General features: G+C 42.2%; 1 protein-coding gene across 3 annotated transcripts in view; it reads right to left on the reverse strand.

Annotated features, from left to right (window-relative positions):
- Positions 1-15,000, reverse strand: part of ephb1 (EPH receptor B1) — a 305,121-nt gene that overhangs the window by 10,776 nt on the left and 279,345 nt on the right. For all 3 annotated transcript variants that reach the window (XM_072669348.1, XM_072669347.1, XM_072669346.1), the window contains 3 exons: positions 12,440-12,589; positions 4,933-5,126; positions 4,062-4,217 (listed from right to left, as the gene is read on the reverse strand). In XM_072669348.1, the coding sequence (XP_072525449.1) occupies positions 4,062-4,217; positions 4,933-5,126; positions 12,440-12,589 (500 nt within the window). The remainder of the gene's footprint in view (positions 1-4,061; positions 4,218-4,932; positions 5,127-12,439; positions 12,590-15,000) is intronic.

The following is a 15,000-nucleotide window of genomic DNA, read 5'->3' on the forward strand; positions in this document are numbered from 1 at the left end:
CTTGAAGTTGCACCCATTGCTGACACCATTGCAATTGCACACACACAGCTTGTCTAGTCCATGTAGATAAGTATTGCCAATACAATAGGGCTCTCTGGAGCAGATAAACACAGACCTATTGCCACCATTCTTAATGTCAAGGGTGGGCTAAAAGAGTACAAAGCCCCTCAGCATCGGGCTGTGGAGCAGTGGAACTGTGCTCTCTGGAATGATGATGCTCCATCCAATACTTTTGGGATGAGTTGGGATGAGGTGGGATGGTGATCATCCTGACATCACTAACGAAGACTCTTGTCGCTGAATGCAATGAAATCCTCACAGCAATATTTCTCTAAAATCTAGCAAAAAGTCTTTCCAGGACAGTAGAGACTGTTACTCCAACAAAACTGATTTCAGAAGAAACAATAAATGAGCAGGGAAGTCTGGATATGTTTTAACATATTGTGTATGTGTAGGCCATCTGAAAAACATTAATATTAGAATAAATAATATTAGAATAAATACAAACAGCATGAATACAGAAAGTGTTATGATTGCATGTATGTAAATATGTTGATTTAGCCAGTATTAAATCTGTCCTTAGGGAGGCCCAGCATTAATTGCAGTTATCATCTAATACCTGGTTTATGTAATCGGTGCTTCATTAAGATAAATCAGGTAAGCTGCTACTTCTGCGGAGCAAATCTCTACAATAGCTAGAGGGGCATTGAGCAGACAAATGAAACTAAATTTGTGTTCTTAATAGTTCAACAGATATAAAGTACTGTTTTAAATACGACATCCATCTTACTTACGTTTACTGGAGTTTGTTCTAATGTAACACACAGTTTATTCGAGCATAAACACACTTATTGCCAATATAAACACTTCCCAGATACATACAATATAGTGCTCAGTGCCTTCAAATGATGAGACCAGGTAAGGTTAAAGAAATCACATTTTGGAGCTACCACTATGGCCCGGGGGTCTGGATTTTGAATTGTTGCTGCTGAATGCCATCAAATCCTCACAGCAATGCCCCAAAATCTAGTAGAGACGTTTACGCCAACAAAACTGATTTCAAAAGAAACTATGAATGAGCCGGTGTCCCAATACTTTTGTCTATATAGTCTAATATAGCTAAATGCACTAATTAGAAGGGGTGTCTGGATACTTTTGGACATATTGTGTATGTGTGGACAATGTGATCATTGGAAAAACATTAATATGAAAATAAATACATACTGGAACCAACGCCTGCCACGACAATGTGGTGCTTATGAGAACAGGCAAGGTTAAAGAAGTCACATTTTGGGGCTCTGAATGGGCTACCACTAAGCCCCGGGGGTCGGGAGTTCGAATCTAGGGCAATGCTGTTTTGACATCAGCAGCCGCAGTCAGAGAGAGCATAATTGGTCGTGCTCTCTCTGGATGGGTAGATGGCACTTTTAGCTGGTGTGGTGGAGCTGGGGGCCCGACACTTTCCTCCAAGCTTTGCATGTATCGATGAACATGTGCTAAGTCCTTACCCTCCTAGTGTTGGGAGCACTGCTATTGCTGGGGGTATGAATGGGTGGATTTATTGGCGGTACCAAATTGGAACAAAACAGTGAGAAAAAATAATAGTCATCATTACGAGATATCCACAGATGCTTTCAGCAGCCCGCCACAATAAAGCTGCTAATGACTGGAACACAATGAGTGTCTGTAGTCTGCATTTTTTTAGTCAGAAGATTACAAGAGGCATGAAGGCTGCACTACTCGGGTTAGCAGGCAAAAAAAGAAAGACTAAAAGTAGCTAAGTGGTTCTCTTATGCTTTGCAACAGACACTTGATCATCTTACATCACAGGCTTTTTATTCAGTTATTAATCTGGCTTGGGGGAATGGAACATCACTTTATGTAGTTAAACAGTTTCAATCAGAATATCAGGCACACACACACACAAAAATCAGATCTCCAAAACGACTTTACAGGAGAAGGAAAAACCTTCTCAACTTTGAATGGAAGTCAATGTAAAAAGATTTTATTCCAGGTCATTTTGGAGCATTTTTGTTGGTAATCAAATTACATAAAGAACAACTTCCAGATTCACACCATGTTAATGACTGTATGGACAAAATTATTGGGACACCAACCCACTACACCTACAGGGGTTTTTAAGACATCCCATTCTACCCATAGGCATTAATATGCATTAATACAGAGTCAGTTCCCCATTTGCAGCTCTAACAGCAACTTAGTTACTATGTTATTGAGCCATATATATAGCCAATGGGGGCGCCTGTTGGCTAATGTCAAAGAATTTAATAGTTAGGAGGTGTTTCCCAATACTTTTGTCCTTGTAGTGTATCTGACTGCACTGTCACCCTTTTTGATTAGAGTGTAGCACTATTGGAACTGATAGCTAGCCAGGCTAAAGTACAGCCTCCACACTGTGGGGTTAGTTTTGACACTACAAAACTTTATTCGGGCTGACTGGGATGCATGTAAAGAATATTATTGTATTTATGTTGTTAAGCTTATTCGATTGGATTGTGTTAGCGCCACTTAAAGAGACTTTTCTAGCTAATGTGGTCCACACAGACCCAGTGGTGAGGTCCACTTAAAAAGGTGGCATGGCCGGGACCAACATAGCATGTCTATAGGCCTTTCTGAGCTTATATTTCCAGCGACGATACAGGAACACCGCCTAGAGCAGGCCTGTTACTCAATAGATCAAGGACAATCATCACGCATGCTGGAGAGTAAATGCGGCTGATAAAACCAAATAACTTCAGGAAAGGTATGAAATCAATCCCCTGCTCGTTCTCTGAAGACAACAAGCGAGAAATGTTTTGGAATGCAGTAACAGGATTCGACATTAAACTCAGTGAAAGCATCAGTGACAGCGGTAGGCATGCCAGGAACACTTTGTACCATTCAATAATGTATTAGGACATAAATAAAAATGGTTACAGTTGTTTTTGTAGGTAGAAGTCTTATTCTTTAAGCTCGCGTCCACTGATTCACTGCTAGTGCATTAGACTAAAGTCTGCAGAATGGTGGAACCTGTGGGTAGACTGTAGACATTCTCAAAATTGCGTAATTTACATGTTATTTGTGTTACCGTATCAAATATTTTACATAAGCTTTCCTCTAAATTCACAATTTAGCCACCCACGCTTAGAGGAGAACGCTAATTGCTAATTCCCGTATGTTAGCCAACAGGGGTCACCATTGGCTAGCATCTAGCATCTTAAATATTCCACTATCAGCTGTGAGCGGTATTATTGAACAGTGGAAGCGTTTAGGAACCACAGGAACCACAGACCATGTATAGTTACAGAGCGGGTTACTGACGAGTGCTGAGCCTCAATAACTGCAGAGTTCCAGACCTGCTGTTAGAGCTGCAGAGGGGCGACCAACTCCATATTAATGCCCATGGGTTGTCATTAAACGTTCTGTAGGTGTAAAGTATAGGTGTCCCAATACTTTTGTCCTTAAAGCGTATGTGCTAAAAGCAATGCTGCATATGTTGTTTTTGAAAGAATGGGTGACCGTTGGCTCCAGTTCACTGTCGGCAGCATCAGCTTGCATGGTTGAACTACTCCATATCTGTATCTGTGTAGGCAGGAATCTAAAGTTAAATGTTTTCAGTTCTCACTTCACTTCCATTATTGGGAATTCTCTGGCTCTCCTTGTCCTTTCCAAGGCTGCATTTTCAAATAGAAAGCCTCCTGCTGTTTTCCCTTTTTTTTTTAAAAAAAAATCAATTAATCTGCTCAAATCCTTTCACAGCAAGTCATGTGGCGCTCTTCTCAAATTCATGGGTAATCCCAACACATCTATTAATAATTGCCATCGGTCTCTCTGTTCTCCGATCAATATGATATATGTGATATGATGAGAAATTACAGAACAGGAGAGAACCAGAACCTCTATAACCGAGCATCTTCTACTACCAGAATCTGTGAAATCTCCACCTCCCGTTCTATTAAATGATAACGCTTAAACCTGCCTTTCTGCATGTTTCATCTGATATGATGTGTAATTCGCCTGTGTCAGTGTTATGCGGGGCCACAGACAGGCGACAGACTCACTCTGAGGTCATTTGAGCGACCAGCTGGAGGGAAGTGAAGCCGGAGTTGAGGAAGTTGTCTCTGTACTGCGACATCTTAATGGCCGACAGCCAGTCCTCCACCGAGCTGAAGGTGTTGAAGTCGGGGACGGACCTGTCCAGCAGCGGCTGAGAAGGCCTGCGGAGAAATGGAGAGAAAGAGAGAATTTGCTAAATATACAGTATCTCCAAAATGGGAACTTTACAGGAGAAGAAAAACCTTCCTAATATTCAATGGAGCTTTTTTATTGGTCTAATCAACATAAACTTTTGACACTATGTAAAGGACAACTGCAAAATTCATATTTGGTAAAAAAGTGAAAAACAGCAAAAATAGAGATAAAAGGTTTTATGTAATAACACAGTAATAATTCATATTTACGTGATCATTTTTAACCTTTCTTTAGGCCTTAGAATTATTCAGGCTTTTTAAGTTACTGGGCCTTTAAGACTGATATATGCAAATGATTTGTGCTGTCCCTTATTTAATAAGCAGTCCAGGTTTTGCCTCTGCATTTAGTGATTAACTGGACTATGTAGCAATTTTTAGTCTTACTTAGTCACTCTTCGCACTTTCTTATGCAGCCGGATCTAAAACGTGCTGACAACGTTGAACAGTTTCTATGGACGGTTTTCTATTTCTGTGTTTTGTTGAAATCTGCAACCTGAGCGTCCGACTATAAATAGTCTTTTACAACTTAGAAGGTATCTCACATTAGCAATTCAGATTTATTGCCCTCGGTCTAATTCAAATACCATTATTCTGAGTGTCGGCAGATGCTGATGCGGACCTTTGTCACATGGATGAGATGCTAGCAATTCATTTGTGTGTGTGTGTGTGCTTGCGCACTCACATGGACGGGATGCTAGCGACGGCCTTCAGGCTGGTTGGGTTGCGGATGAGCTTGTCGAGGGTGTTGACGATGTCAGTGAAACGTGGCCGAGCGTTGCGGTCTTTCTGCCAGCAGTCCAGCATCAGCTGGTGGAGAGCGGTGGGGCAGTCCATGGGGGCGGGCAGCCTGTAGTCCTGCTCTATAGCATTAATCACCTGCAGAAAAACACACATGTACATACACACACACACACACACACACACACACACACACACACACAGGAATTAGGCTCTGCACATATGATCAGCGCTTAATCAGCAGCTTTTCCTACAGCACACTATGGGGTACAGTGGAATACATACACCATTTAAAATCATGGATGGTGATTTGGACAGGACAGGACAGGACAAGGTAGGACAGCACAAGACAAGATAAAAGAGATAAGATGGGACAAGACAAGGCAGGAGAAGAAAAGATAGGACAGGGCAGGACAAGCAAGTACAGGGCGGGAAGGTACAGGAAAGAACGAGGTGGGACAGGGAAGGACAGTACAGGAAAGAACATGATGGGACAGGACAGAAAAAGGAAAGGACAAGATAGGTAAAAAAGGGAAGTGACTAGACAGGAGAATATAGCACAGCACAAAACAGGACAAGAAAAGAAAGAACATGGCAGGAACGAAGGAGATAAACAAGACAGGACAGGAAAGAATAGGATAAGACAGGACAGGATAGGACAGGATAGTAAAGGATGAGACAGGACAGGACAGGACATGAAAAGAACAAGATAGGACAAAACAAGACAGGGCAAAGAAAAGAACTGGAAAGAACAAGATGGGACAGAGGATAGGAAAAAAAAAAGAACAGAAAAGAAAAGAAAGCAGCGGGACAGGAAAGGACAGAAAAGGAAAGGACAGGACTGGACAAGAGAGGAGAGAAGAAGAGAGGATAGGACAGGGCAGGACAGGGCAGGACAGGGCAGAACAGAACAGAACAGGAATGAACGGGATAAGACAGGAAGGAGGATGCACAGGTAAGAATGGAATGAGACAAGACAAGACAGGAAAGGACAGAATGGGACAGGAAAGGAAAGGAAGTTTAATCGGGACACCCAAGCTGAAAGTAGCCCACTCAAAGTCACAAAGCCTTAAGCCATTCTGCTCACTACAAATAATGAGATGTTGACTCCACACTGATGGGTAACCAACATCACAGCCAGTGTGGAACCATCCTGTAAAGCATCTGAAGACGTCTGCCAGACGTCCCCATCACCTCAGGATCCACATTTTGATTGGTTCCGAAGCTGTCCGTGTGTTGTCCCACCCCAACCAAGCTGAAACTGACATTGTGATTGGCTCTACCACTGTTTTTTTTATCATTGGGTCTGTTGTCCCGCCCCTTCCACCAGCTGAACTGGACATTTCGATTGGTCTTGTCACTGAGTTTTACTATCTGCTCTTCCCTTTACCCTCCCCCAACAGAAATAGACATTGTGATTGGTTCTGCCACTGAGATTGACTGTCTCTTGTCCTGCCCACTCCCATCAGGCTGAAATGGGAATTTTGACTGGTTCTGTAGCTGAGTTTGACCGCCATCCCACCCCCACCAAGCTGAAATGTTTTCAGAGATTGCGATTGGTTCTGCCAGAGTTGTTGTCTCTGTCTTTTGACCCGCCTTCTCTCCCAGCTAACAGGAACATTTTGATTGGTTCAGCCACTGAGTGTCCACACTGACGTTTAACCAGCTACAGCCAGTGTGGATCCATCCTGTGAAGCATCTGAAGCCAGACCGCCCCATCTTCTGAAACTGGGCTGTGTGATCTTGCCCTGTGGTGCTCAACGGCTCTTCATCCTCAGGATCCACATTTGTCCTTTATTATTAATTCAAGACCCGAAAGCAATTTAAGTTTCTAACCCTTCTAATCTATTTCATTAATAAGCTTAAGCTCAGAAGCTGTCTTGCTTTCGTTGGCTAATGCCTCAGCGCTGGAAACCCGCGCCTTCTTCTCTGTCTTCACTGTAACAATAAATTATTTAATATACAGTTACTGTCATATTTGTGCTTTGAGGCCAGCTTTGAGAAGCTACCAAACTCTGAGCCTTTATCTTGCCCCACTTTGCTGCGGTAACAGCCTCTACTTTTCTGAGAAGACTTTACTTTAGAAGATGTTGGGAATATTGCTGATGGTTTGATTGCATTCAGCCACAAGGGCATCCTAGGATCTCATCCCAGTTATACTGGATGGTAGGGGCGGCTCCACACTCCCCAATCAAGTTGAAATGGACATTTTGATTGGTTCTGCCTCAGAGTTTAATTGTCTGTCTGTTGTCCCGCCCCCAAACCCCTGATTTGAAAGGGAAATTTTGATTGGTTCTACCACTGAATTTGAGTGTGCATCTGTTGTCCCACCTTTCCCACCCCTCATTTAAAATGAAAATTTTGATTGGTTCTGCTTCTGAGTTTGTCCTTCTGTTGTTCCTTCATCCTCCCCCCAACTAAAATGGACATCTTGATTAGTTCTGCAGCTGTCCGTCTGTTGTACCATCCCCAACCTAGCTGAAATGGACATTTTGTTTGGTCCTACCACTGAGTTTGGTGGTCTGTTGTCCCCCCCCACCAGCTAAATGTGACATTGTAATTGGCTCTACCACTGGGTTTGACAGTCTGTTCCTTCCACGAGCTGAACTGGACATTTTGATTGGTTCTGCCAGGGTTTTAGTCACTGTCTTTTGTCCCGTCTGCTCCCTCAGCTGAAATGGACATTTTGATGGGTTCTGCCATGAAGTTTGACTGTCTGTCTGTTGTCAGGGGGTCACTCCAGGGAATGTACCTCCACTGACTGCGCAACTCAGTGCTTGGCATCGGGCATGGGGACCTCAAGCTCATGAGCAGAAGCTCCAAAGCGGTCAATTCCATTGCCAATACTTTACTTCTATGGAAACGGACAATTTTATCAAAATCTCATTCTGAAGGATGCTCATATGGTGGGATCACTTGAAAACAGCACGGCTCCCCTTCTTACTTAGATCTGCGCTTTCAGAGCTCTATTATCAGCATGAATTCAGCTCAGTTGTTCAGCTCGTGCTGAAGACGATGAGCTAGAAGGCAGCTGTCAACAGAAATTCCTGAAAGGCACAACGAGGCAGCCCCTCAGTGCAACAGCGTGTGTAAAGCCCTTACGCTGGAAAAGACACTTACTTTATGGGTGGTATGCGGCAACGGTCTGACATGATGGATGGTGGCACGCGTGCAAGGCAGACATCATTGCTTACTCTTGTGATTTAGACCAGCAATAACAGCGGCTGAGATGTATACTATATACTGTATTGTATATATGAGCGAGTAAGTGTGTGTGTGTGTGTGTGTGTGTGTGTGTGTCTGCCACTATACATTTTCATGCCATTTCATGCTCCTTTGTGCAGGAATTGTCTGGTGTACTGTATATATATATATGCTCATCTTATTTCAGTGCATGTGTGTGTGTGTGTAGTCTGGCTGTGAGATGGTAACATCTGTGTGCTTGGCTCAGCTCTCTGGAGCTCTACCCACTGTGGACAGCTGGAGAAAAGACACACACAGAGGCACAAAGCAAAACTACAAAGAACCTCTCCAACACCATGCAATATCTACTTCAACACATGCCCTTCTTTTATTTAATATCCACTCAAAACACACCTGAAACAGAAGGTTTTCAGGTTTTCAGAAGATGCTTGTTTCTGAGAAGGTTGAGTATAGAAGACAATCGACTTGCATAAGGAAGAAAGGAAGGTGTTTCCAAACCTGGAAATGGGACCCCTAAGAAAACCATAGCAAGACCAGGTAAACCACCAAAACTGCCCCATCATCTCTATCTAGCTCCACTCTGGCTTTAGATCTAAACTGAAATCCACACTCATTCCTGGTCATCCGTCCACTGTGGGAGGACCTCTCAACACTGTGGGTCTGGAAGGATGTGGCGCTGATCAAGATGTTCTTGGTGAGAAAAGCCAAACAGAGCAAAAAAAAAAAAAAACCTGCTGAAGCTGCTGCTGCTGCTGGTCTCAGAACAAAAGACTGACTAAATCAAGTCCAGACCTCAACATTACTGAAAGTGTTTTGGAGGTGTGGAAAACTTGCTGCAGAATTGAACTGAGTCTCAGAAGGGCTCATCATAATTATGTAATATGTATATGCAGAAATCTACAGACGTAGTAGAATAAAATAGACAAAAGTATTGGGACACCTGCTCATTCATTGTTTCTTCTGAAATCTAGGGCATCAAAAAAAGTGTTTATCCTGCTTTTGTTGGAGGGACTATTTCTACTGTCCAGGGAAGGCTTTTTTTTACTAGTTTTGGAGCATTGCTGTGACGATTTGATTGCATTCAGTAGTGAGAGCCTTTGCGAGGTCAGGATGTTGAATGATCACCACCTCACCTCATCCCCAACTTCCCAACTCACCCCAAAAGGATTGGATGGAGCACCAACCATCATTCCAGAGACCACAGCTCCACTGCTCCACAGCTCAATGATGGGGGGCGGGGCTTTACACCCCTCTAGACTACTTCTGGCATTAGGCATCTACATATGCGCACACACACAATGCCAATGCAATTCACCCTAACACAAAAGCAACCTCTCAGCACACACCTAAATATCCCTGGTACACACAAGCGCACAACACACACATACACCTGGGACTTTGTCCACCACCAAGACACAGTTAAAAACACACTGCATACAATCAATCAACACTAATACACCACACACACCTTTTTATTGCATGCACCGCACCCAATCCTCTGTCCAATTATTTCAAACACACACACACAATCAATACACTCCCTTTCCCTGCTATTTCCCCCATAGTCACTTGTGCCAGGGCTGGGATGCAGGACACCAGTGTAATACCTTTGAATGTACTCTTGATTATAAACCTACACCTAATCCTAAACTTAACCCTAAATTTAACCTTGAATCAACTTAAATCGACAGACAGTCATTTACATTTAGCTTTCAGAGTTCAGGCGCATTTCATTTATTTAGATTTTCAGTTGAATGTTGGTTGAATGGCAGGTGAGCATCTACGAGGCATCTGTAGCGGACCCCCTAAGTAAGTTAATATAGTTATTATAGTTAATATGAGTTAAGATAAGATAAGATAATCCTTTATTAGTCCCACAGTGGAGAAATTCTCAGTGTTTTAATACAATATATTATAACTGTCACACAAACACCTTGTATTTCAAAAATGGTAGCTTTACAGGAGAAGGAAAAAAAAACGATTTGTATTTCAGGTCATTTTGGAGCATTCCTGTTGGTCTATTCATTAAAAAATCATAAATGTTGGACACAATGAAAAGAACGACTGTCATATTCACACTGTGTCCGAAACTGAAAATCAGCAAAAATGGATATACAAGGTTTTTGCGTGACAGTGCTGATATACACCATATGGGCAAAAGTATGCATGGTGACGATGAAATTACTATTTAATTAAGCAGGGCTTAGTCAGTCTAGTAATTTATGTAATATTTAATAAATTGATATAAATGTTTCATGCACTTTCATTGTTATTGTAATTTATTGCAATGATTCAAAATTTTACAAGTGATTAAAATGTTATAATTTATTTATCTGAAATTAACCTCCTGTTCTTATAGTAAATGTACTAAATATGTATGTATTTATTTCATTGGTGAGTTAGTGAGCTAGTATGTGTTTGAGTGGCAGTTCATTGGTAGAAACATGGCATTTAGCCTGTATGTCTAAATAGCAGTGTGTGTGTGTGTGTGTGTGTGTGTGTGTGTGTGTGTGTGTGTGTGTGTCTGATGCCTGCCCTGCGCTACTGTACTTGTGAGTGGACACAGATGGTTCTCCTTTACCCGCAGTTAGCCCTTCCAGCTGGAGAGCTTTCAACTCTCACACACACACACACACACACACACACACACACACACACACACACACACACACAATGACCAGGACTATGGATGCTCCCTTGTGAAAAATAAAAAAGACATCATTTTAATAAATCTAGGTTAATATTACTGCTATTAATATTATTTTTGTTGTCTTATTTCTGTAAAAAACAGAAACAGGATTTTAAGAATCTGAGGAACTGTCACCCGTTTAGCCAAAAAAAGGTGTTCTGATGTGTGCTCTATTCACCGTGTCGGAGAACATAATGCACCCTCACAATCCCACAATGCACCACAATAGGCAGTGTACAAACAATGTATCCTAGTCCAGCAGCCACAGAATACCATACATAATGCACGGCACATAGCACGGAATGGGACTAGCTGTCCCAGCGTGCTGAGCAGAGCAGTGCATCGTTACTGTATGAAATGGAATTTTGAGAACCACTTCTGTTCCCCATTACAGCATCCTATAAACACTCCTGATTTTCCAGTGTAGGGAATACTGATTAAAGATCCACTACTGTTTCCTATAACAACACTTTATGTACAGTTTCCTGATTTTTCCAATACAGGGAATAATGATTAGAGGGCAATTTCTGCTCTCTGTAATAGTGTTTTATATGGTATTCCTGATTGTGCAATGTATGGAATACTGAATAGGAGACCAGATAAAAGTGTCTATATAGGATGTATTTCTGTGTACAGAATGATACTCAAGGGGCATTTCTTTTCTCTACAGATGTGCTTTTTATGGTGTTCCTGATTTTCCAATATAGGGAGTAATGATTGGAGGTCAATTTCCTGTAATAGTGTTTTATATGGTATTCCTGATTGTCCAATTTATGAAATACTGAATAGAAGATCAGATAAAAGTGTTTATAGGATATATTATTGTTGTAGGATGTATTCTTATGTGCATAAGGGTAACCAAGGGACCATTTCTTTTTCCTATAAATGTGCTTTATATGGTGTTCCCGATATTCCAATATAAAGAATAATGATTAGAGGTCAGCTTCAGCTCACTTTCAGTGCTCACATGGAGCTGTTTTTTTTATTTTATTAGGGAATTTGATTAAGTGACAACTCCGCTTCCTTTTTACTTTGTATAGTGTTATAGTGCTATAGTGTTCCTAAATTTCTAGTGTAGGGAATAGGGATTAGGGGGCAATTCCAGGTCTCTATAAGTATATAGTATATTTTTCAGTGTAGGGAATTGTGATTAGGAGACCATTTTTATAGAACAGTCTTATTTATAATATGCTTTGTTTGGTGCTCCTGATTTTACAAAACTGGGAATTGTGTTAATTGGGAATTGTGATTAGGGGACCAATTGTGTTATCTATAATTTTGTTCTAAAAACTGATCCTTTTCAATACCAAGAACTGATTAGGGAACTGTTTCTGTTATCTGTAATTGTGTGTTGTGCAGTGTTCCTGGTTTTCCAGTGTAAGGAAAAGGAATATAAAGGACCATTTGGAACACAGTGTTTGCGTTTTCACTCGTATTCAGGCGCTCTCTGCCACTCTATGACCTGTGGTAATGTGTTACATTCTGTCGCTGTAAGGGTGACGTCCAGTTGTGAAACAGTTGGACCCCCAGAGAGACCCGGCCTGAAGGGTGAACTTACGTCTTGGTTGGACATGTCCCAGTACGGCCTCTCTCCGAACGACATCACTTCCCACATGACGATGCCATAGCTCCACACGTCGCTGGCTGAGGTGAACTTCCTGAACGCGATGGCTTCGGGTGACGTCCACCGCACTGGGATCTTCCCACCCTGCAGAGAGGTGGGGGAAAACAGATGGACAATGAGGAAAAGAAAGATCAGACAAATAACAGAAAGATAACGGAGAACGGAACAAAAAGGAAAAGAGGGTGTTTGTCATTCCAATGGGTCCAATTCTTAAACCAGATCACATATCAAGACTGGTTGCCATAGTAATAAAGCATAAAAGAGTACTAGCAGGCTAGGCTTAGCCAAGCGGTAGCATTCATGAGCATAGATTTTGATGTATGTGACGCTGACCATGTCTCCAAAGGACGTTAGCCTAAAAGGCTAACAGGCTCTTCCATATTCAGAGATGTACTTATATGGACTAAAGTATTGGGACACCTGCTCATTCATTGTTTCTCCCGAAATTAAGGGTATTCAAAAAAAGAGTTTGGTTTGTCCTGCATTTGTCAAAGTAACCGTCTCTACTGTCCAGGGAAGAAAGCTTGCTAACATTTTGGAGCACTGCTGTGAGGATTTGATTGCATTCAGCCACAAGTGTGTTAGTGAGGTCAGAATGTTGAATTATCACCACCCCACCTCTTCCTCATTACCCCAGCTCCAACCATCATTCCAGAGAACACAGTTCCACTGCGCCACAGCTCAATGCTGGGGGGCTTCACACCCCCCCTTTGCCCACGCCTGGCATTAGGCAGGTGCCAAAAATAGTGTGACCAGAGTGGCCTGTCCAGAATTTGAATCTCAATTGAAACCACATACCAATATGGCCTACATTTGTTTGGACAGCATCTGATTTAGGCAGCCTTTTGCTGTTCAGACTGCAGAAACTCTCTCCCACTCAAATCGGGTTGGCTGAAAAACAGGATTTGCACTGACGACATGAACAAAGTCTTAGTCATCTAGATTTAAACTTTGCAAACGCAGAAGGAAAAAAGAAAAGACTTTATTTCTTTATTTCTTTATTTAGAATTATGCTAAAATGTTCCACCTGGGAAATGACAAACCTTAAAAGCTTAACAAATGAATCTTTCAACTTTGCAATGTAGTCGGTTTAACGTCGGCCACAACAAGACATATTTGCAAACAATGGCTTCAAATTTGCATAACTGGTAACAATGCTGACTCAGGCATCTCAGTTTCACAGCAGCGACCTGCCGAAAGTTTTAACATCTCTCTCACTCCTCACACACACACACACACACACACACACACACACACACACACACACACACAAAGGGTTCCTCTTGCAGCTAAACAAAGGCGTGTGCAAACAAACACATACACACATATTGTGAATGTCACCCAAAAACCTTGAATCTCCATTTTTGAATCTCACAGTTGTTCTTGTGTCAAAACTCCACTAGAAATGCTCCATAATGACTTGGAATGAAACCTTTTTCCATTGACCTCCATTAAAAGTTTTTTTCCCGTCTCCTGTAAAGTTGCTATTTTGGAGATGATGTGCAAACAATCTAAAAGGTTGCTGAGAATATGACGATACATCAGCCTTTTCTGAGCAGACCGTGGATATCATCAGTACTTAACCCATTAAAAAGTCTATGGCCTGCCAGCAGGCTGAAAGTGGTATTACAGATTTCTATTACCACAGAATAGCCCCACCAGTTTGTACAGAAGTCCCTGTAGTTACTGAGTAATTCACCGTAGTATGTAATAAGCCTAAAGCCTTAATTAGCTGCATTAGGGGGTTAAAGAACACTGGGCAACTGTATTCTTACAGAGAGAACATAAATGGTCTTGTTTAAAAGGGGACGTTCTCCTTATATCGCATTCAAGCACTACTGGGTTATGGACGGGAAGCGCACATGCCCAGAGTGGTAGGCAGCTCAAGGAGAGTAGTTGGGGGTTGGATGCTCAAAAGCACTTCGGTCGTGTTCTGTGGGTTCATTGGATTGAACCTGCGAACGCCCGGTCACAGAGGCCGCATTCTCTAACTTTCAGGGCATGGCTGCCCCATGGTCATCCTAAATACTGTATAATGAACTGGTAGTTCAGTGACAGTTGTGGTGGTGTACACTATATGTCCAAATATATGTGGACATCCCTTTTAATGAATGTATTGAGTGAACGCACACGCACACACACACACACTGCTTGTCTAGTCCCTGTAGAGAAGTAATGCCAATAGAATAGGACTCTTTGGAGCAAATAATCATGAACCTATTGGCACCATGCTGCCTAATGCCAGGTATGGGCTAAAGGGGTATACAGACCCCCAGCATTGAGCTATGGTGCAGTGGAACTGGAACTGTTCTCTGGAATGACAGGTGGTGCTCCATCCAGTACTTTTAGTAGGAGTTGGAGAGTTGGGGATGAGGTGGGGTGGTGATCATCATCCAACATCCTGACTTTGCTAATGCTCTCGTCCCTGAATGCAATAAGATCCTCACAGCTGGACAGTAGAGACTGTCACCCCAACAAAAGCAGAACAAACTCTT

Source organism: Salminus brasiliensis, chromosome 23 (genome assembly GCF_030463535.1).
Source record: "Salminus brasiliensis chromosome 23, fSalBra1.hap2, whole genome shotgun sequence".
NCBI lineage: Eukaryota > Metazoa > Chordata > Actinopteri > Characiformes > Bryconidae > Salminus > Salminus brasiliensis.